Consider the following 21,383-nt stretch of genomic DNA (forward strand, 5'->3'; position numbering starts at 1 on the left):
TTTATTTTGCCACTAACAGTTGGTAACATTTCACAAAATTAAGTATCAATCTGAGTATTTTTTAGTGTTTGCTGTACAATAACTGAGTATTCTGACCAAGAACTTATCTCTAAAGCATGATTATAGTAGACAGGATCTTGGAAACATACTTGAGTATACAATTCTGTATAGTCCACCTGAACAGAAAGAGCAATACTGATTTACTATTAAACATAGAGTTACACCTGCTCTTAAATAGTACTCCACATTATTCTCATAGTAACCTCAGCTGCAACTGCTCAAACAGGTGCATTATTGGAAAAATCATATTTCCAGAAGCCGGAATACAAAAGATGCATGTCATCAAAACACACACCCATATTTATTTTTCTCTAGTGGTACTGTAAACAAGTAATAAATCTTTGCTGGTCAAAAAGAAATGATATTGTGACAGTCCATTATGTTAGTTTCCATGCCATCAACATATTAAACCCTTCATATAGGTCAACAGCAAATATTTTATATATTTTTGTATTTTTTATATATTTATATTTTATATAAACTGTTGACCATATAAAATAGTTGTGCACATTTAATAGAAGCCTCTCATATTAAAACAAGGAAACCGAAAATAGAAACCACTCTGTCTTCTGTGGTTAGATCTTCCTAACTTATTTAAAGTCATTTACTCTGAAGCTTCCTACCTCCTCATCAGATGTTAAGTGTTGAACTGAAGTTTCATGTGGGCTTTGGGATAACTTTATTTCTGGCTGTACATCTGGATGGACAGAGGAGTCCCAGAAGTTGCACTCGGATGCCTGCTTTGTCCAGTCAAGTGCATCCCAAACTATTAACTCACCCATGTGAGAACCTGTCACAAAAGTCAAATCTGAAAGGGAAAAAAACACACATAGAAATCACATGATATTAAAAAATAAATTCCACACAAAGTTACAACCCTAGAAAGGGAAGACAGCTCATTTACGTGCAAAGCTATGTAGAATGTGCAGTACATAACTGATTGGACAAAAGCATCTCTCTTTGAGTAAATACTCATCTATTTACCTAGAATACCTCAGATGAGCTCTCTTGAAAATTAGAACTAGGAAGAACATTCACTGGCCACAGTGCACAGTAGAGTTATAAAGGCAAGGAACACCACCAGAAGTGTGTACAAATATTTGAACTTCATTTCTACATAGAAAGCCCTTCTATTCCTTGGAGAAGCAGGTATACAGACATCCCTCAGACACAAGAAAGTACGCCTATGCCAAAAACAGAGATAATAATCACAAATTAAATGAATGAGTTAATGGCAATATCGAAGTAGCTGCTCGTTTGTTTGTCACACAAAGGAACTTCTACAGCAGTATTTAATACAGGCAGCATCTTGTCTTTTTAAGCCGAACGCTGCTTGTCTTTCATAATCAAAAAGGAGAAAATAATGGCAACAGTTAAGCTGCGAAACAGTACCAGAGAATCCAAGTTTTCTTTTTTCCAGCCTCTTGTTACCTCTGTAACACAGCCCCTTTGTGCCAACCAGGCAGACACAGATACACCCAAGGATAAATACCCTCTATTCCACCAGTAGTACCTCTTCCTCGTCTGTGGGGGTGCTCCATAGGAAAAAAAGAGGAAGAAAAGAGTAGAAGGGGCTGGTACTTGCAGCAGAGTAGAAAGAATTTCAGATATTAGTTCAGTATTACCCTAATGAGAAGCATAAATCATATCACCTTCCAGACCCTCTCTATAATGTACCTATATGCAGGCTCACATCTGCACACCCAGAACCTTCAGCTACCTTAGGACCACAACTGCAATGGACATGGCATTGCATGCCCCATTTTAAGAATAAGGAGGGACAAGACAATAAAAAGTAGCATTTTTGACTACTCAACAGAAAGAACAAGAGTTCCATTTCCATCAATGACACTGACTTTTCTACATTACAGCTTGCCTGGTTTCATTTCATTGTTAATCCATAAACAAAGGAATTATATTTTGTCACATCACTACCTTTGCAGCTACACAAAAAAGGTACATCCACTAGTTAATAAGTTTCACTCCAGTTAAAACTTTGGTTCAAATAAAAACTCCATAGGTGAAATATCCCACTGATACCTAACAAAACCAGAAAAATTATAAAATTACTCTTACCATTGACACTGACTAATGAGGAAATGTTATCCTGATGGTCAACAAGGCGCTTTAGTTCAAGGATATTCCAACCTTCAGACCCATTGTTAGAAGCACTCAACCTAAAAATTACTTCAAAGATAGAAAAATTGTCTAGCTTTTTAATTTGGAATAAGATGGACCTACGCTTAAATAAAACAACATTCTCAGAGACACAAATTTAACCTTTTAAGTGAGACCATACAAGAGCCACTTATGATAACTCATAACATCAAGAAACAGGAAGCAGTTCTTTCAGTGTTACTGCTAAGGCCTCTTAACCACAGCAAATACAGGATAAAACACTGCAGCCTAGTAACACTGAGAATTGGTCAACACCAGAAGTGAAAATTATCAGACACCTTTATGGATAAGTTACTAAAAGTGAAACATGTTTCTCAAGGACTCATCTATCTGAAACACTTAAGATTCAAAAACAACACAATATTCTCTAGTAAGGCAATGTTGCTAAAAATTAAGACATTATTTCAATCAGTCTTGGAATTTCTTTTCTATGTCAAGGGTACTACAAAAGCTATTCATTGTAGCTTTGGATAGTAAGAGCACAATTTGGATCCTGGGACAAGGAAGCTCTAGAGAACCTGAGTATCTGACAGCTCAAGTAAGCAGTTCTAGAGCTTCTCCAGAAGAAAAAATTTAAACTGCCACAATCATACCTGGACAGGTGGCACTAATACTGAGGGAGCTGACAGGGGAGCTCACCAAGCCAATCTCAGGTCCTCATAAAGCAGGGAGGTCCCAGTCCAATAGAGGCTGGCTAATGTGATGCCCATCTACACGACTGGTTGTATGAAGGATTGAGGGAATTACAGGCCTGTCAGCCTAACCCCAGTGCCAGGTAAAGTAATGGAACAAATTATCTTGAATGTGATCACACAGGACACACAGGACAACCAGGGAATCAGGCCCAGACAGCATGGGTTTAGGAAAGACAGGTCCTGCTTAACCAACATAAGCCAGGGTGTGCCCAGGCAGCCAAGAAGGCCAGTGGCATCCTGGCCTGTATCAGCAATAGTGTAGCCAGCAAGACCAGCGCACGGATTGCCCCCCTGTGCTAGGCACTGGTGAGGCCACGACAGCCACTTGAGGCCACACCTCAAGTTTTGTGTTCAGTTCGGGGTCCCTCATGATGAGAAAGATACGGAGGTGCTGGAGTGTGTCCAGAGAACACCAACAGAGTCAGTGAAGAGTCTGGAGCACAAGCCTTATGAGAAGAGAGCTTGGACTGTTGAGCATGGAGTAAGGGGAGACCTTATCACTTCCTACAACTACCTGAGAGGAGGTTGTGGCAAAGTGGGCACTGGCCTGGTCTCCCAAGCCACAAGTCACAGGAGAAAAGGAAGTGGCCTCAAGTTGTTCAAGGGGAGTTTCTGGATGGACATCAGGAAGAATTTCTTCACTGAAAGGGTAGTTAGGTATTGGAATATGTTGCCAAGGGATGTGGAGAAGTCAGCATCCCTGAAGGTGTTCAAGAAATGTCTGGACTTGGTACTTAGTTCTATGGTCTAGTTGGCACAGTGGTGATTGGTCAAAGTTTAGACTCAATGACCTTGGAGGTCTCTTACAATCTTAGTGATACTATTATTTTAAATATAGAAAAGTTTTGTTTCGCACATCAGGCATATCTCTAAAACATTATTGAGTAAGATTAGTATTGTCTCCTCTTTGTCAATGGTAAAAGAGAAAATGCTGCTGACCAAACCCTAATACTTCTCCTGTACAATTCCAGCAGAGTGCTCTTCACACATATCTCGGATAAGTAGCTGTTATGGAGGAGCATGAACACTGGAAAATGCAAGATACTCACTTAGCTCTTTGCCAACTGCTGCTGCAACACAATTTTTGGGCAATTCAACCAAAGCACTGATGCCTTTGGAAAAAAAAACAAAAAAAAGAGGGGGAGGGAAGTAAGGGAGAAAAGGATATTAACTAATGACAAGGAAACACAACAAAATGATAATTCATTATTAATAAAGTTCTTAAAAATCTTCTTTCCATTTACCAAAACAGAAGTTTATTGCCTGAAGAGAAAGTTAAATGGCATCAGAAATTAAAACATTATCACAAACAGAGGTAAGGTCAGGAGTTTTGGTCCTGAATCAAACAGAATTCTGAACATCAAACTTGTGGTGAAGCTGAAAGTAAATTATTTTTCTATTTTAAATATAATTAAGATATTTATGTCCTAATGCTGGACAGTATTAAAAACACCATGACAGTTACTGCAACTCTAATACAGGCAGTACCAAAATTACCAGACACTGATACTACCTCAAGTATGCACAGTTCTAAAATAATGTGCAGAGCAAGATGAAGAATAAAACATATTCTTTAGACATTTCAACTGTCTTCATTGTCCCATCCTGTGCCGAAGCACTATTAGAGGAAATACCCAAGGAATAAGCAAATCTCTTTTCCCACAAAGGAAGTCAGATATTAGAACAGAAGAGAGGGACCATGCCACACGCTCCATTGGACTCCTTGTACCTAAGTTCCAACACTTCATGCTAAGCACCACAGTCCAGCTGGTTTTTAGCGTGATGTTTCATACTGAACCAAAAGAAGTATGAATATCCTCAAGGATTCAGAAGGCTTTGCCTACCACTGCTCTATTCTATGACAGAAACAAGGCCAATATTGGTTCCATCTTCAAATGTGATTCACAGCTTTGTAAGCATCTTGGTAAAAATGCTTGGTAAGTACAGCAATAACATGCAACAATTTTCTTCACATAGACAGATATATGGAAGTTTATTAATAGAAAAGCATGACTGACATTGATTTCTGATTAAGTTTATTATATACCTATCAAAACATGCATTTTCTACATCAGAAGTACTGATTCTTAACAATAAAATGCAATCTTTACTGCTACACTATTACAAAGCTTCACTTAGAAATATAATAAAACTCTCACTCAATCACACAAAAAGCCATTCAAATGACCTGGTACATGTTACAGCAAGCACATAAATCAGCATCTGACCTCTAGCCCTGTAGTCCAAGATAATGTACAGTTACTGAAATACTCTAAAATTCACACAGCACAGAACATTAAAAGTGGTCTTAGTTCAGAAACTATTAAGTCTGACATTTAAAAACATAAAGAGTGGCTCTAATATCTAATGTTAGCATTAGAATTAAAATGAATTTGCAAAGTTGGTTTTGCATCATTATACAGATCCATTTTACTTGCACTTTAACAGCTGTAATGAGTCATTTCCATTTTTACCTGCATCAGTAAGATGACTGGTCTTACACAAGAGATCTAATTTTCGGTTCCAAACACATAGATCACTCCCTCCAGACAACCATACATTCAGTCTTTGAAGAACTGTCAAACACTGCAGAACAAAAATCAGATATATGTTTCCTGCAAAAGTTCTTCAGGGAATTCCTCAGTGAAATGATCATGAGCTTTAGTTAGATAAATCTGTAAGTATCATGAAATACAGTATCAAGGTCTCTGAGAAATACCTATTTAATAACACACCAATACGCTAAATTTGTCATCAATAGTGCAAAAACTTTAAATGTTGTAGGTCGCCTTTTCCAACACAGTAATAAAGCCAAGTCACAGCATAACCTTTGTTCTACATCCTTTCAAAAAGAAAATTGAGGTGTTAAGCATTCCAAAAACAAACTGAAAATTGTGCCCACTTCTCAGCCCCTCGTTATGTACCTATTCTTAAATAAAGCGATGCTGTTCATTCTAACACACCCGCATGCATCACCCATGAGCCACACGTAACAGCTTAATGTACAAAATAAAACAACAGACATTCATAGGGTTTCCTCAGTACCTTTACAGTAGAATGGAAACATGACACTTTCTGAACCTGCTGGCCACTAGCGCAGTCCCAAACCTGTCTTTATTCATTAAGGAAACTGAAAGGTTTCTATGTATCATAAATGTAAATGCTGTGATGGTAACTAAACGACAGACTATGAAAGAGGTGCAGAGATTCAGTCTCCTAAACCCAGACAGTGTTCTCAACATTTGGCCTAAATGATATATTCTTAAAGGTCTGTTACGGATTCATTTTTGTAACAAGGATTGTATCTAGATGTGAACAGTAACTGGTGAAACCCATCTGTAATCCAATTACACCTAGTGGGTATTGGTAGCCAGTAAGTTTTGACATGGGTTGCAGCCTGGTGTAATCTCTTTTAAAGTAAAAAACCACAAAAAGCCCATATAATTTTAAATTCTCTCCAGATCAAAGGATACAATAACTGTTTTATCAGCTGATGCTGTTATAATCAAATCAGTTTTTCCTTCAGTAACATCTGATGAGGAAAATGGTGCTATAGCTGTAATTTTGTGTGTGTGCCCATGAAGTTCGTATAGTTTTTCTCCAGTCTGAAAAACAAAAACACGGAAAAGTAAGCTTAAAATAGGAAATGCCTACTGTAGCACAAAATATAGGTATTTAAACGACTTTTTAAAGCAAGAAATTTCTATGAGTGCAAAATCTCCCTCCCTGAAGTAGTTTAAGAATTTGCTACTTACTACTTGAAGTGCTGTTCAAAGTCTTAAATTAAATAACATACTATGATTTAAGTTTGAAGAAGTAGTACATAATGCAATTTACTCTCTGAGTAAAAAAACCTCTAAAGCCCTCAAGAACAAAATTCTGTATTAAACAAATTTAATTTTTAAGGCAAATATTGCCTATTTGCCCTTCTTAATAAATACTACAGCAATTCAGATTTGTTGAGAAACCCTCACTAGAAAATGTATTTTTTAAAAATTTTTAACTATAGGAAAAGCCTGCCCTATATTTATGGCCAACCTCCTGCCAGATTTATTCAGTATGCACACTGTCTACAGATTGAAGACGGTTGCTTTAGAAAACTACAGCTACTTCTACTAACATTTTAGTTAAATGGCAAAGCCCTACAAACAAACATGAAGAAGCAATCTGGTATTTAAAACATGCAGCTAAAATTCAGGGTCATTTTAACTGCAAACTTCTTGACAGACGTGGAATAAAAATTTAAATTAAAAGTACAAAAAACTGCTGTAGAAAATAGAACTCAGTTCATAAAGCTGGATATCCAAATGAGTTTTACATTCACAGATTTCTCAGAACACAGGTTATACAGATTCACACACATAGGTTTTTAATATTCAAATCCCTTTATTTTACTTTGTAATTATAAAGGCCTTCAAAACCAGCAAAGCACTAATGGAAACTGCTCAAAAGAAAGTTTCTAGTCCCTCATTCTGTATTTTAAAAATCACATCATTATAAATGTCACAAATTTTTATGAAAATTCGAAAGAAAATTTAAAGTCTGGAATTCTTTTCTTCCTCAATTGAATGTTTGATACACTGTAGACCATACAGAAAGTCTCCCCTTCAAACTTCTTATAAATGCAACTCATATACTGGACTTCCTTAACCTGGGTCTAATGCTGGTTCTCTACAGTTGCGTCAATGATACAGAGAATCAGAGTAGCAAAACAGCAGGTGTCACACTTACAGAGCACTATTTGTAGGATAAAACTAATGTCTAAGTATGGTTTTCAAAAGTTGTCAGATTTTTATCACAGAGCCCAATTAAGGGCCTGTTTCTGCATGGCATGAAATATTTAATTTCTACTGACTTTGGTATCTTTCCAATACAATTTTGTGATATATCTCCATTAATCAGTCATACTAAAGAGGTATTACTAATAGAGCAATTGAAATATATTTAAATCTTAAGTGCATATAAAAATCTGGGCAGGTTTGAGATCTTGCTAATTATTTGTTGAGTTACTAGTCAGCATTTCAGCTCACAATTTCAGCATTTACAGCTGTTTACAAACACCAGAACATGCTTTCAGGGAGTAATTAAAGCCACAACTTCATATACACTTCTGCTTCTAACACCATGATTTCTCTAAAATCACTATGAGGTCCCAAAACATTCTAACTTTCAAAACTTACCCCTCCCTTGGGTCCATCCAACTTATCCTTTCCTAACCCTCCTTTGCAAACTAAGATTTTAATAGACTCCCTCCACTTCTACATTTTAAACAGTAACTCTGCAGCAGTTCTTATTTATTCTGCTTTTTTGCTCCTAGAAATTTCTACCTCTTCTCTACAACTTCTACCCTCTTCAGAGCACACAAGCTACCCTTTACAAAGACAGCTAACCTGAGCATTCCACAGAAATATGATTCCATCATCTCCTGCAGATGCAAACCTGGAAAAAAAAACAAACACAAAAACCCGTAACAAACTGAAAACTTCATTATAGCATAATGTAATGGAAAAGCAGTAAATTACTTATGGAAGAAAAACATGCTTACAAGATTCCGTCTTTAAAGAATAAGCATGTATCTGTTAATCCTTATTACAGTTCATAAACTGAAATACTATATTTAAATAGGGTAATTATCAACATACACTTAATATAAGAACAATAGTTAAGAATTCCAATACTGTTATAAAAAAATGCCCTCATGGGTCACTTCAGTCTTTTCCAGTCATGATCACCATCATCTATAACCTTGTCTGTTTCCTGAAGGAGCACAGAATGGTCAAATGATCAGCAAAAAAATCTGTTCTTAAAATGTGTTATGAACTCTGTTTAATTTAATGCGTCAAATGCTAGGGTATTACTTGCAATTTTATCTCAGTCCAGTTTTTGGAAGACTGGCTGAGGCTTAGCCTTCTTCAGTTATCTTCCAACCAATATGAACCTTACTTCATGTTCAAAAAGTACAAGAGCAAAGAAGAAAAAAACCAAAAAAACCCAACCAGCTTTCTGTTACATTCATAGAGGATTTATTTAGTATCTTCAAAAACCAATCTGAGAAAATTTTCCACTCACTGGTTTTAGCTGAGCCACTGAGAAAACAAGAAAATCCTTCTGTAAAATTCTCACTAAGATGATATTATCTAAAGACCTGAAGCGTGAAACTTGGCTTACAATAGCTGACAAAAAGCACACAATGGAATAGCTGCAGAAACGAAATAAAAACATTTCAGAAGCTGAGTAACAACACTCATCTTACTGAAAAGAATCAAGTGAAAAATATTACCATGTGTTTAACATAAAGAAAATACTATAGTCTTGATAAATAAAATTTAGAATTACCATCCAGTAACTGAAACAACTCTATTAAACTCCTCAAACTCTCAGAATACTAACCAGCTATACAATTTACTCGTTACCCATATGCTGTTTCATAACCTATCTTACACATCACCACTAAAGCTTTTGTTTTGTAATGACTATTATTATTTTAGCTTTAGTAATTTACCTGCTACAAAATAACAAAGCCCAAAATGGTTAAAGACTTCTTTGGATAAGACAGCATGTGCAAGCTGAGAATACTGTGGCTGTTCTACAAAGATGAATCAAACGTATTCAGTATACATTTGAGCAAAACATGCTTTGATAGAGGGTTATTTTAATAACTTGTCTGGGGAAAAAAAGGACTGAAGAAACCACACAAGATTCTTCCATTTTTATATTAATCTTCTGGTGGACTACAACATAGAAAAATGAATGTTATGATAATGCATGTAACATTCCTGACGTACATATTTATGACATTAAAAATAAAAAGTGGTAAGCTAAAAATCCTAAATGAAGTCTTCTAGGAAATTTTATTCATGTATATATATAGATATATGTAATTTTAGAAAATAAGATTCTGTGGACATTTGTGAACTGTAAGAGACTAGCAGCATGGTCTCTTACAATCAATGAGAATGGGGAGGCAGAGAATCTTCCTTCACAAAACACCTGCTGTACCTGCAAGGATATAAAACAAACTCTTGCCCATGTTAACTTCATGCAGTATAATGACGGATATATTAGAATTTCCCTTCTGTGTCTAATTCATAAAAGATATAAATTATTACAGCTCCTTAACAGAGCTACTCTTGCCTATTCTTTACCTTCTTAGTCACTAAAGTTTTCAATTTAATTCCCCACATCAGTCAAGAGTCACTACGTTTTATGACTGAATAAAGACTTCACAACCTTACTTTTAAGGCAGAAAATTATTCCTTCTCTTGTAGAATTATGTTAAATTAAAGAACCTGCAAGACTAATTTAGAGAAAACTGGAATAGCAACTAGGTTGTAATGTATAACTATCATAATTCATTCTCTCAGTCACACTTCCTAAGTGACAAAGGTAAATACAATTACTTCATCTTCTTAATGTTTTCCAGTTTTTGGATAACCCTACCCTCACATAGATAATTCAGTATTCCAAAGTTACAGATAGAGTTTGTCAGGAAATACACAGAAAGGTGCATGTAGCTGAAACCTGAAGGAGAAAAACAAAGGAACTATCAGGTTCCAAAGAGGTATAGCAAGTTTGATCCAGATCAAACTGGAAGAGACACGTAATGCAGAGGTCAGGCACATGGTGAGTTTTGCTAAGTAGTCATTCTGGACAAAGTAGCTAGAAATTTTAAAACTTGAAAAGTTTAAAAAATTGCATTAACCAAAGCTCAAGTGAATTTATCACTATAGCATCAATAGAAAGTGCAACAAAAGATCAGAAAGAAAGGAAAAGCAACACTCATTATTATTGCAGACGGCATGTCCAATTGCTACAGCACATCTGTGGGGGTTTATGACATTCTTTGTAGAACCAGAAGGTAAAACAACAGCTATCTCCTCAATTCAGAAACACAGAACACACGCACCCTGTCAGAACAGCAGCAGACAGTACTGCATACTGTAAAAATCTATGCAAGTACAGAAGTCAACACTCAAACCAGGAACAGACTGAAAAAGAACAGCTGAGTTAGCTAGAGGCAATTCCTACAAATAAATCTGTGCTGAGAAACATAACATTATCACCATTACTTTTGCATTGAAGTTTGCCTTAAAAGAGAAGCCAAAAGATACAGTAACATAACAGGAAAAGGGAGTATACATCCCTTCCCTTAACACCAACTTTTCCTGCCCTCACCCCCCCCCAAAATAAAAAGACAGGATTGAAATATTACTACATTTTTATAAACATATTGCCAAGGACATTGTGAAACAATCTGAAATGGCATTTCATACCTGCAATCATCTATTTGCACTAGGAATCGTACTATATCTTGATGGCCTTTCAGAACGAGGAGCTCTGTGTAAGGATTCTGTATCTGTTCTTCACCAATTGTCTGTACAGAGGATTTCTAAAATTCATTAAAAAAAGTAAATTTATATTGTACTAACATAATTACTTTTCATCAGTTCTTTGTAATGTCTAACAATCTACATACAGACTCACATGAGGAGTTTCTGAAATACCATTTTGCCTTAATAAAAATCATTATAAAATATAATTTTCCATTATTTCATGTAAATAATAGCATGTATTTTGAATTATGATATTGCATTTTCTGTTCAACAAAAATATTCTGTACTGATTTAATTGCTGATACAGTAAGACAAAAACCCAGCTCAGTTACAGGCTGTCATGTGAAGCCAGCTTCATGACTCAATTCACCATACATTCAGTTTTTCATTAAACTACACCTCGTACAAGACAGCTGTGAACCTCTCATATCTTTCATCTACTGTTCAATTTTAAAATCCTATATAAAGACAACATATTTAAAACAAATAAGAACAAATGCTCTTCTGTTCCATAATACATAAATCACCCACTGGTACTCTGTTCACAAATACCAAAGCAAACTGCTTAAAAAACCACAGAGAATGATTAATCATTTTACAGAACAGCATCTGCAATTATCCCCAACTAGACTATTAATTAAAAGAACAATCAATCACTCGGAGCAAGCTGATCACCAGGCAGGGTCAATAAAATACTGCATAGAACTGCATTTGCAAGGCAAAATAGTTCTGCCAATCTCAATCATCATTTTATTTCAAGACAACTCTTTTGTAATTAAGTTCTTAAACATTCTGGAACAACTCGTTGTCAGACATTTAAAAAAAAAATCGCTCCCCTCTAGATTTATTTTACACAACATCAACATCACACTATTTCCAAGACTTTCTTCGACTTTCTTTTATTTTCAAGTCCTTTCTTTGAGAACTTCAACAGAATGCACATTGTAAAACAGCAACTACAGAACACTGTACAACCATTTAGTTACCATCCAGCACACATGACAGGTAATACCAATGAAAGACAAACGTGATCCTCAGAAACCTGAACTTTTTCTTGCAGGATTAATACATCATTTTCTATTACTTTGATATTGTTGCTATGATATACTCTTCAGAAACTGAGAATGACATAGTTACTAAATATGGATGGAATGAAACTTGTGGTTATTTTAAAAATGAAGAGTTCTTAATTTTCAAATGAAGCTCATGTGATTTTATCGTGTGATTTTGGTTTTGTGCTACCTGATGCATTCCATGAAGCAATTGTTCCTCATTTTATGCAATCACATGAGAATAGCAGTTCCCCTTTAAAATAGTGCAAGTAGAATCTGACGGCTGTAACAAATTAAAAAACTTGGAGTTCATCCACCAAAAGCTAATCAAAACCTTCCTTAAAAAAATGAGAGTCCTAAAAATCCTAAGGAAATCTCAGTATATTAGCAATACTGCAGACAGAAAGCATACATTCAGAGAACAATTTTAACACCATTCTGAAAAACTCAGAATTTGTACCATTAACACTGCAATTCCACAGCCAGATGCCGCTTCCTATTCAATACAAGGTGGTGCCATTTCTTTTGAACAACATGTCTAATCTTAATTCTAGCAATGCCTGTGAATGCTGAAAGGTACAGCGTTGATAAGGTACCTAGAGACGAGAACATCTTTTTCCCCAGAAATGTCACACAACAAGTTACGATCTCTTCAGATCTTCACTAATGTCTACCCAGGTGTTGGGTTTATGAGCATTATTTCTCTGAAAAAAACTATTTTTTATACAAACTACTAACTGGAGTCTCCTGTAGCAACACCCAACTTCTGGAGGTAAAAGCTGGATGTTGATGTTGGAATCTATTCCCAAGATGCCTATTTTTACGCATTACCTGTAAGCAACACAACTCTAATCAGGAAAAAAAAAACAAAACGAAAACTTCATCTCAACCTCCAAAGTTCCTATAACTCCCACGATGTGAAGCATTTTAAAAAGTGGGATTTTCAAAAGCAATTTATTAAAAACATGGATACAAGAGTACACAGAGATACTGATCTATGGATCATGGAGCACGACTGATCAGCTCCTATGGATCATGATGCTTCTGCACTTAAGCACTCCCTCTACCAGAGCCACCCTGCCTAAGATGAACACCACACCTCGCCATCAACTGCAGAGATTCAGAAGTGTAAGTCTAAATTACTGCCAATTCCACGGTAAATATATATATAAAAATATATATAAAAATGGGTAAGGAGAAATCCCCATTTCACAGAATTAGGAACTGCTTTGCCAGAGGCTTCCTCTATTCACCAAGTGCAACGCCACTCCAACACATCTGTCTGAAGCCACAGCACAGGAAACAAACACTGTAAGTCCACAGCCCACACACTGCCGCGGGCTTTCCTACCTATTAAGAACTAATGGTGACAGAGATCATTAGATGAAACAATATTACAACGTGCAAGGCGGGAAAGTCTAGGGACTAACCTTCAGCAATACTCATTCTTCAGTTTTTCGCTGAGAAGCAAAATTATTACTATCATCCCACAACTCTGTGAGAACAAAACAATGGGAACAAAAGTCTTGTGGGCTGGATTTAACCAAGGCATGAATGGCAGAATGGAAGAACCGGGCCACACATGATTCATGCTCATACTTTATTAAACCACAGTATATAAACAAGCCAGAGTCTAAACTTTGGAAAGGACCCACAACAATGCAGTTTTCTAGCACATCTCAGAAAACTGTATCATATTTCCTATCCCCCATCTGAAAACAACTGCACACAAACCTGCAACATGACTGCAATCCAACAGGCATTTTGACTGATGACACGAGTCAGAGGTATTCCCACATCGTCATTCCAACCTGGTGCAGACCCAAATTAAGTACTGACCTTTCAAGTCAACCATGACATTGGCATAAGCTGCTCATGAACAGCAGCTGAACAATAATTATTTCCTCATGCCTCCCTAAACTACAAAAGCACTAAGTGTATGGAGCGCAGCAATACTTTTAATTAACTCTTGTCAAATCCACTTCAGCAGACCCTCAGAGACATGAAAATTCCAAAAATCTCTCCCTCTAATTCAGTAACATTACTCTTAATCTAAGTAGCAGCAAGGATGTCAGTGTACAGTGTATCCGGTAACAAAGCATAGTTCATGGATGAGGAACGAAGAAGGGCTGGAAAACTACAAACTACTGTGACACATAAATAACTTACTGCTCATAACCTATATTATCGACCTCAGAGTGCTGAAGGCAAGACTTGCAGGAACTGCATGTAAATACACACCGTAACTCCCGCCGAGCAGGAGCTTAGCTGCTGCTCGTACAATCAATTAGTCTGGGAAAGACACCTGACATCGAGCCCAACCTATGACAAACACACCTCGTCAACTAGACCGCGGCACTGTGTGCCAGGTCCAGTCCTTAAAAACCTCGAAGGATGGCAATTCCACTACCTCCCTGAGCACTCCAAGCTCTAATCACTCCTTCTGTGAAGAATTATTTCTGATGCCCAGCCTGAATCTCCCGGGTGCAGTTTGAGACTGCGTCCTCGTCCTGTCACTCGCTGCCTGGGGGAAGACCAACCCCCAGGGATACACCCTCCTTCAGATAGCTGGAAAGGGTGACAAGATCTCTGTCCTAAGCCTCCTTTTCCCCAAAATAAAACCACCCGAGCTCCCTCAGCTACTCCACACAGGACTTGTGGTCCAACCCTCCACGACCTCGGCTGCCCTTCTCCCGACACCGCTCCAGCACCTCAAGGTCCTCTTTGAACTGAAGTGCCCACCTGGTTCGCCTCTGTGCTTTCCCACCTCCCCTGTTTCTCTTCGAGGACGCCCCAAACCCGTTTATTCAACCCGACTGCCTCGCAGGCCGAGACCCGGCCCGGAGCACGGCCCATCCCGGGGCCCAGACCCACCAGAGGAAAAGCCATGGCCAGTGCATCCCGACCTCACGGTACCACCCCCCCAAACCTAAGGCTCCGCAGGGAGCCACCTCACCTCCGCCAAGCCCTGCGGCTCCCGGCCGCCGCCGATCAGCCAGCGCAGCATCGGGCGGGCCGGGACCGCGCCCGGCCTCTGCTGCGGCACCGACGCGGCGGCAGCGCTGAGGGACAGGCTGCTCAATCGAGCTCCGCACGGAGACCCGCCTGCCGGCGGGCGGGGCCGGCCGCGGCCGCGAGCAATCGATCGCCGAGCGGGTGCGCCGTGAGGAGCGTCCCAGGTGCGGCGGGAGAGTGAAGTATTTCCTGGCTTTTTACCTCGCTGTCTTCCGACGTCAGAGAAGATTTATGCTATCACCTTTTACCGTATTACCATATTGCATATTGCCACATTGCAGTTGTGTTATTGCCGTTTTATGTGACGGTCTTCAACTGTTTCTTGAAGTGAATGAGAGCACCAAAGTGTTTTCTACGTAACAAGATTTCCCGTGGCTATGGCTGTTCCCATCCTCCCTCGCTGAGGTCCTTGTTGCTCCTGGTCGGGATGAAGCAATAAATACGGGCAAACTCACCTGATTCGCTGTCCTGCTCCTCTGCTGCCCTTGGCGGAGGCACAGGAGCCTAGGATGGGTCAGGGTGGAAGGGGCCACAGTCGGTCACCTCCCTGCAAGAGGATCATCCTAGAGCCAGGATGTGTCTAGGATGTGTCACACGGCACAGGATTGTGTCCTGGCAGCTCTTGAGTATCCCCAGAGAGGGAGACCCACACCCTCTCTGGTCAGTCTGCTCCAGGGCTCAGTCACCCACACAGTGGAGAAGTTCCCTTGTGTTCAGGTGGAATTTCCTATGCATCAGTGTCTGCCCATTGCCTCTTTCTGTCGCTCAGCACTGCAGAGAGGAGCCTGGATCCATCTCCTTCACACGCTTTAGACAACTATAGACATTGATGAGGTGATGTATTTAATCCTGGAAGCCTTTTGAGTTTTACGTGAATGTGGGGCAAGATCACAAAACCCATTCCAAAAGGTCACACAAACCCCATTCTCAGCAGACACAAGAAACCCTGGAGGTGTGCAGACGTGTCCAACAGCACTGCCCTGAGCATCTGAATATACACAGGTCACTTACCCTGGTGGTTTTTTGCCCACATTTTTTCAGATAACTCCACACAATGCCTGAGATTTCCCATAGGGCAGGAGATTATGGTGCTTTTCTAAATCACAGAATCATTGAGTGTGTGAGGTTGGAAGAGACCTTAGCGTTCATCTAGTTCCAACTCCTCAGCTGTGGGCAGGACCATTTTCCACTATGCCAGGTTGCTCAAATCCCCATCCAGCCTTGAATGCTCCCAGGGATGGGGCATCCGCACCTTCTTTGGGCAACCTGTGCCAGCACCTCACCACCCTCACAGTAAAGAATTCCCCCTAATACCCAATCTAAATCTACTCTCTTTCAGTTCAAAGGCATTCCCTCTAGTCCTATCACTTCATGCCTTTGTAAAAACACCCTCTCCATATTTGTTGTAGGCTTCCTTTAGGAGCTAGAGGGCCATAAGAGAGTTGCGTCAGAGTTTTGCTTCTCCAGGCTCAACAATTTCATATTCTCAGCCTTTCTTCACAGGAGAGGTGTTCTCGCTCCTCTGAGCAACTGCTCTATTGACCAGTCTCTGTGTGTAAAGCACGAGATGCTAGGATAAAATTATACTAATAACCTAAGTTCAGCAAATATTGTGGTGTGTAACCTGAGTTTTGCCATTTGTAAATGCTGTGAATTCCTTGCAGCTTGTAACCAGCTGAAGTTGATAAAGTCATAAACCAGTCTTAAACAGTTGTTTACCTACTTTAGCAAACTTCTTTTTCATTTCAGTTCAATCATCTGATTCCATCTTAGAGTACAGTTCTGCAGACAAGGGCACAGCCAGTGAAATTATTCAGTGCATGTAGATACACCTGCCAGGGTTTCCATGGCAATCAGCAGTTTTGTCATCAGCAATCTGGTCCCTGGCAGTGTCTCTAAATAATTTGGTATGTTCTCCAAACTGGCAAATGTTGAGTCATTTTGTTACATTTTGTTTATTGGAAGGAAGGCGCCAGCATAATATTACTTACAGTTGTATGACCTGTATGGCCACGTGAGATGAACTGGCCACAATCTACTTCCACCACCTCCCCGCCATCTGCAGGAGGAAGAGAATTTGTGAGTAAAATTGAGCCCAGAAAGAAGGAAGACATGGAGGGAAGGTATTGTAAAATGTTTTTCCCTTATTTCTCATTATCTTACTTACTCCGATTTGATTTGCAATAAATTAAATTAAATTTTTCCCAAGTCAAGTCTGTTCCTCTTGATGGTAATTGTTGGCTGGTGTCTCCCCTCCTCATCCTGACCCATGAGACTTTTGTCATACTGCTTCCCTGTCCATCTGAGAAGGAGAGGGATAAAGCAGCTGATGGGCACCTGGGATCCAGCCAGGGTCAACCCACTGCAGATGGACTTCGGGGGGAGTGCTTTTTGTCTCTTTAATTAAAACTGACTTCAGAATTCTGCTTCTAAGCTTATTTTCCTTCCTTTTTTAAACTAACAATCTGTCTGCTTCCAGAATTTTTCTCCGTTTTCCATATCTTGCTTTGTATGTTATGAATTTCTGTACGCTTCTTTTTCGAAGCCTTCTGCAATCTTGAAAAAACAGCCAGTTTTGTTGTTACCATTTCAAACATCTAATATACTGTCCACTTCCAGGAAACAGAAGCAACTTCTCAGTTCCCAGTGTGGTTGGTACAGGTGCTGTTTGTTGTGGTGCCTGGGTAAAGAGTGCAGTCAATCACATCTTGATCACATCTAGCGTTGCACTTGCTAGGCCAAGATGCAGGGTTTTCTGCAATTTATGACTTGTTGCTGTCAACCACTGGCAAGGATTGTGCTCAGGCTCTTAAATTATGCAAAAATGGTGGGGCGTTTAGAGGATAACACTCATGGCAGGAAATTTGCAGCACATGTGATTACACAATCACGCTTTTCCACCAAATGTGACATTTTCTTGTCCCCAGGCCTTAGTATCTGAATGGAGGAATACTTTTTCTTCCCACCTCTAGCATGATGCATTCCTTTTTAACTCGCCCCAGTGAGACAACTAGGCATGGAACTCTCACGAGGTTGTCTCTTTGCTCTATTGACTAACATTTCCAGTATGTCACGTTAGTTGTATACCTCTTACAAATTGCTGACACTGTTACAGTTCCTCAAGTTGCACAGTTCAAATTTTTCTATAGATTTTATTCTTTGAATAGAGTTCCTAGGATGGGTGAACAATATACAATCAGTCTTATTGTATAGTACTTGAGAGATTTTTACAAAGGAAGTATAGAAACATTGCTTTAAAGGTGACTTCTCTAAATCAGACCATATGCCTTTGAGATACAATTGTGATTCAGTTTCAAATTCATACCCAATCCACACAGATTTTCCTTTATATCTAATAAAGGTCAGTTGAAAGTGCCTGCAAGGATTCACACCCTACCAAGATAAATACAGTCCAAAACACTTTTACATATTAAAGAAACAGAGTTTAGCAGCAGCCAACAGATGATATTCAATGGGCAGCATATGCTACACTCCTTCACCACAGCATATATGTTTTAAAAAACCCATGCTGCTACTCCTTGTAGCCAATGGTGGTTAAATCCACCCCCTCAGGAAAGGGCTAACTTTGCATTCCCAGGTTGAGGTGAGTGCTACAGAAGTTCAGACACCTGTTATTCCTAGAGAGAAATTATTCATTTCAATTCTGAACACTTGGAAGTGCAGCGTGGCCTGGATGATGGGGATTGTCGCAGTGCTTTGTCGCTTCACAGACCACAGGCTAGCTCAGGGGCACTGCGGCTGGCGTTCTGTGGGTCGGGGCAGCAAGGCACGCAAGCCACCTCCTCCCCGTGGGTACTTGGTTCCCCACCAGGCGACAGGACAGAAGATGTAATCACGACCACGGCGGCAGGGAAGAAGCCGACTCCAAGAGCAGTGCGAAAAGATGGTTTATTCAGGGAGCAAAGACGGAGCTCTACCGGGAGGCAACTGCTCTCGGAGAGCCCCGAGCAGAGCTGTGCAGAACTTTTAACCGGGGGAGGGTTCAGGGGAGGCGACAACGGGTCAGCCAATGGGAAAACGAGGGGGTGTAACTGGGGGTGTTAACCATAAGATGGGGGTCCAATCCCAAGAGGGAGGGAGGAGACTGCTCGGGCACCCACCAACCACTCGACGCCCTCCTGGATCTTTCCAGAACCCAGGGAAGGGCCCGAAGTGACGGACAGGGCGCCCAAGGGGAGAGAGAGGGGATTGACAACTGGGGTAGAGGGGTAGGGATGATTGACATTTAACGAATTATATAACAATACCAGGTAAACCATGAGGGAGAACGGGGGGTACAAGGAACAAACCAAATTACAGAAACTTTAAAACATACACGAAACTCATCATAATCAACAAATTAAAAACACGCCGCTACATCTCCCCCTTTTTTGTTTTTAAGATGAGTGAACTGAAAGGGAGGAGGGAGATACTCGGAGTTAGGATAGCTGGAGGCGAACCATTCGTGTTGGGTAGGATACCCCAGTCCATGATCTTCCAAATCGGGGTTCCTACCCTCATCGTCCTCCATTCTGTCCATTTCCATTTCCTCTTCCTCCTGTTCCTCGATTCTACGGACTCTGTTGACTGAGGGGGAGCGCGAAGTGGATCAAATTTAAAATCATTCTTTTGAGGAGTCCGAAGAAATCACAGTAGTAATAAAATGAACAAACACAACAAAGTCTTTAAGGTAGATGAAACCCAGCCTGTGAGTCCCCAGTTTCCAAAAAGTTCGTCCAGCCAGCCGCCTGTCCCGTTTGATGTTGGTGATCATCTCTTTCATCCGCTGGATGGTGGCATGGATGTTTTCCGCCTTGGACGACAGGTTAAAACAGCAGAGACCCTCAAACTCTTCGCATCGGTGGCCATGTAATAGAAGGAGGTAATCAATGGCCGCCCGATTCTGAAGAGTTGCTGCCTCGATGTCTCCGCTTCACCCAGGAGGTTTGTCAAGGCATCAGTGTCAAATTAGCTGTTTAGCTACCCAGCACTCTAGGTGGGCCAATTCACCTAGAGCCTTAGCAATTGCCACCCAGGTAAGAAGATGGTGACAGCAACTCCTTTTGCTTCGACCAATGCACAATTTCATGATCACAGTCTGGGTCAATGCACTGAGATCTCTCTTTTGGATTGCCGAATTCCGAGACAATTTACGCTGCCAATTGCTACAGAGTTTTGTTGGGTGTAAACAGGCTCAACTGGCCCAATGTGCAAGGTCCTCCTGTGTGGAGAGGGGGGATGCCTGCCCATGCTCGGTCACCGCAAATCATAAATACTTTTTGGGAGTTTGAGGGGTTTGTGCCTGGTGGTAGTTGGAATGTGCACTTCCACGGTGTCCTGACACCAGTTGTCCGGCACAAACGATGGGGACGGATCTGATGGTAATTTGTCCTGTCCCTTTGGGGGGGTATATATGAACTTACACAAAAAAGGCATTAACTGAACCAAGGAGTTCTAATTCAGTAGGGTAGGAAGCTAATTGGGGAAGGGAATGCTCAAAACGATGCCAAACGGAAAAGGGGTTCTTAATGGGCCTCTCAAAGTATAAGGGTGGGGCCGGACCTGGTTGGCGGTTTGAAGTATCTGAGGAGTTCCGCGGGGAACTCCTCGGGCTTGAAGGGGATCCCCACGAGGCAGGTTGAGAGAGGGTCATCTGCCGACGCAGCCGCAAGGCAGATGTGATCCTGGCCCATGGACCTGGCCAACGTCGCCCACACGTTGGCCTTCGGCTGCGGATGATCCATCCAGCGGCGTGGGGACAGAGGCTGCTGACGACTAGGTAGACCCCGAGGAGAAGATGGAAATCCTCAGGGGAGGAACTGTGCTCGGAGGCTCATCTTAACTGAAAAAACTGAAAACATATATTAATTGATATCTGAACATCAGGGGGAAAGGGGAGCTCTTCCCATGATCGTCTCCTTTCTGCGCCTCCATGCTGCTTCTGTCACCTGGATGGATTTTTTCCATGGGACCCAGAGACTTTCGGGACGTAGGGTCTCACCCACTTGATGGTACCCACTTAGGCCCAGTGGGGGTGGAAACGCAAGCGT

At 40.4% G+C, this 21,383-nt stretch overlaps 1 protein-coding gene across 1 annotated transcript in view; it reads right to left on the reverse strand.

The window, feature by feature from the left end:
• The window catches only part of WDR41 (WD repeat domain 41), a 27,729-nt gene extending 12,359 nt beyond the window's left edge, over positions 1 to 15,370 (reverse strand). Inside the window, exons 1-9 of the mRNA XM_040089201.2 lie at positions 15,275 to 15,370; positions 11,207 to 11,322; positions 8,324 to 8,372; positions 6,407 to 6,538; positions 5,979 to 6,041; positions 5,408 to 5,519; positions 3,983 to 4,045; positions 2,137 to 2,247; positions 684 to 868 (exon numbers count right to left, since the gene is read on the reverse strand). Coding sequence (XP_039945135.1) covers positions 684 to 868; positions 2,137 to 2,247; positions 3,983 to 4,045; positions 5,408 to 5,519; positions 5,979 to 6,041; positions 6,407 to 6,538; positions 8,324 to 8,372; positions 11,207 to 11,322; positions 15,275 to 15,325 — 882 coding nt within the window. The 5' untranslated portion in view covers positions 15,326 to 15,370. The remainder of the gene's footprint in view (positions 1 to 683; positions 869 to 2,136; positions 2,248 to 3,982; positions 4,046 to 5,407; positions 5,520 to 5,978; positions 6,042 to 6,406; positions 6,539 to 8,323; positions 8,373 to 11,206; positions 11,323 to 15,274) is intronic.
• Between the last annotated feature and the right edge of the window lie 6,013 nt (positions 15,371 to 21,383).

Source organism: Hirundo rustica, chromosome Z (genome assembly GCF_015227805.2).
Source record: "Hirundo rustica isolate bHirRus1 chromosome Z, bHirRus1.pri.v3, whole genome shotgun sequence".
NCBI classification, from domain to species: domain Eukaryota; kingdom Metazoa; phylum Chordata; class Aves; order Passeriformes; family Hirundinidae; genus Hirundo; species Hirundo rustica.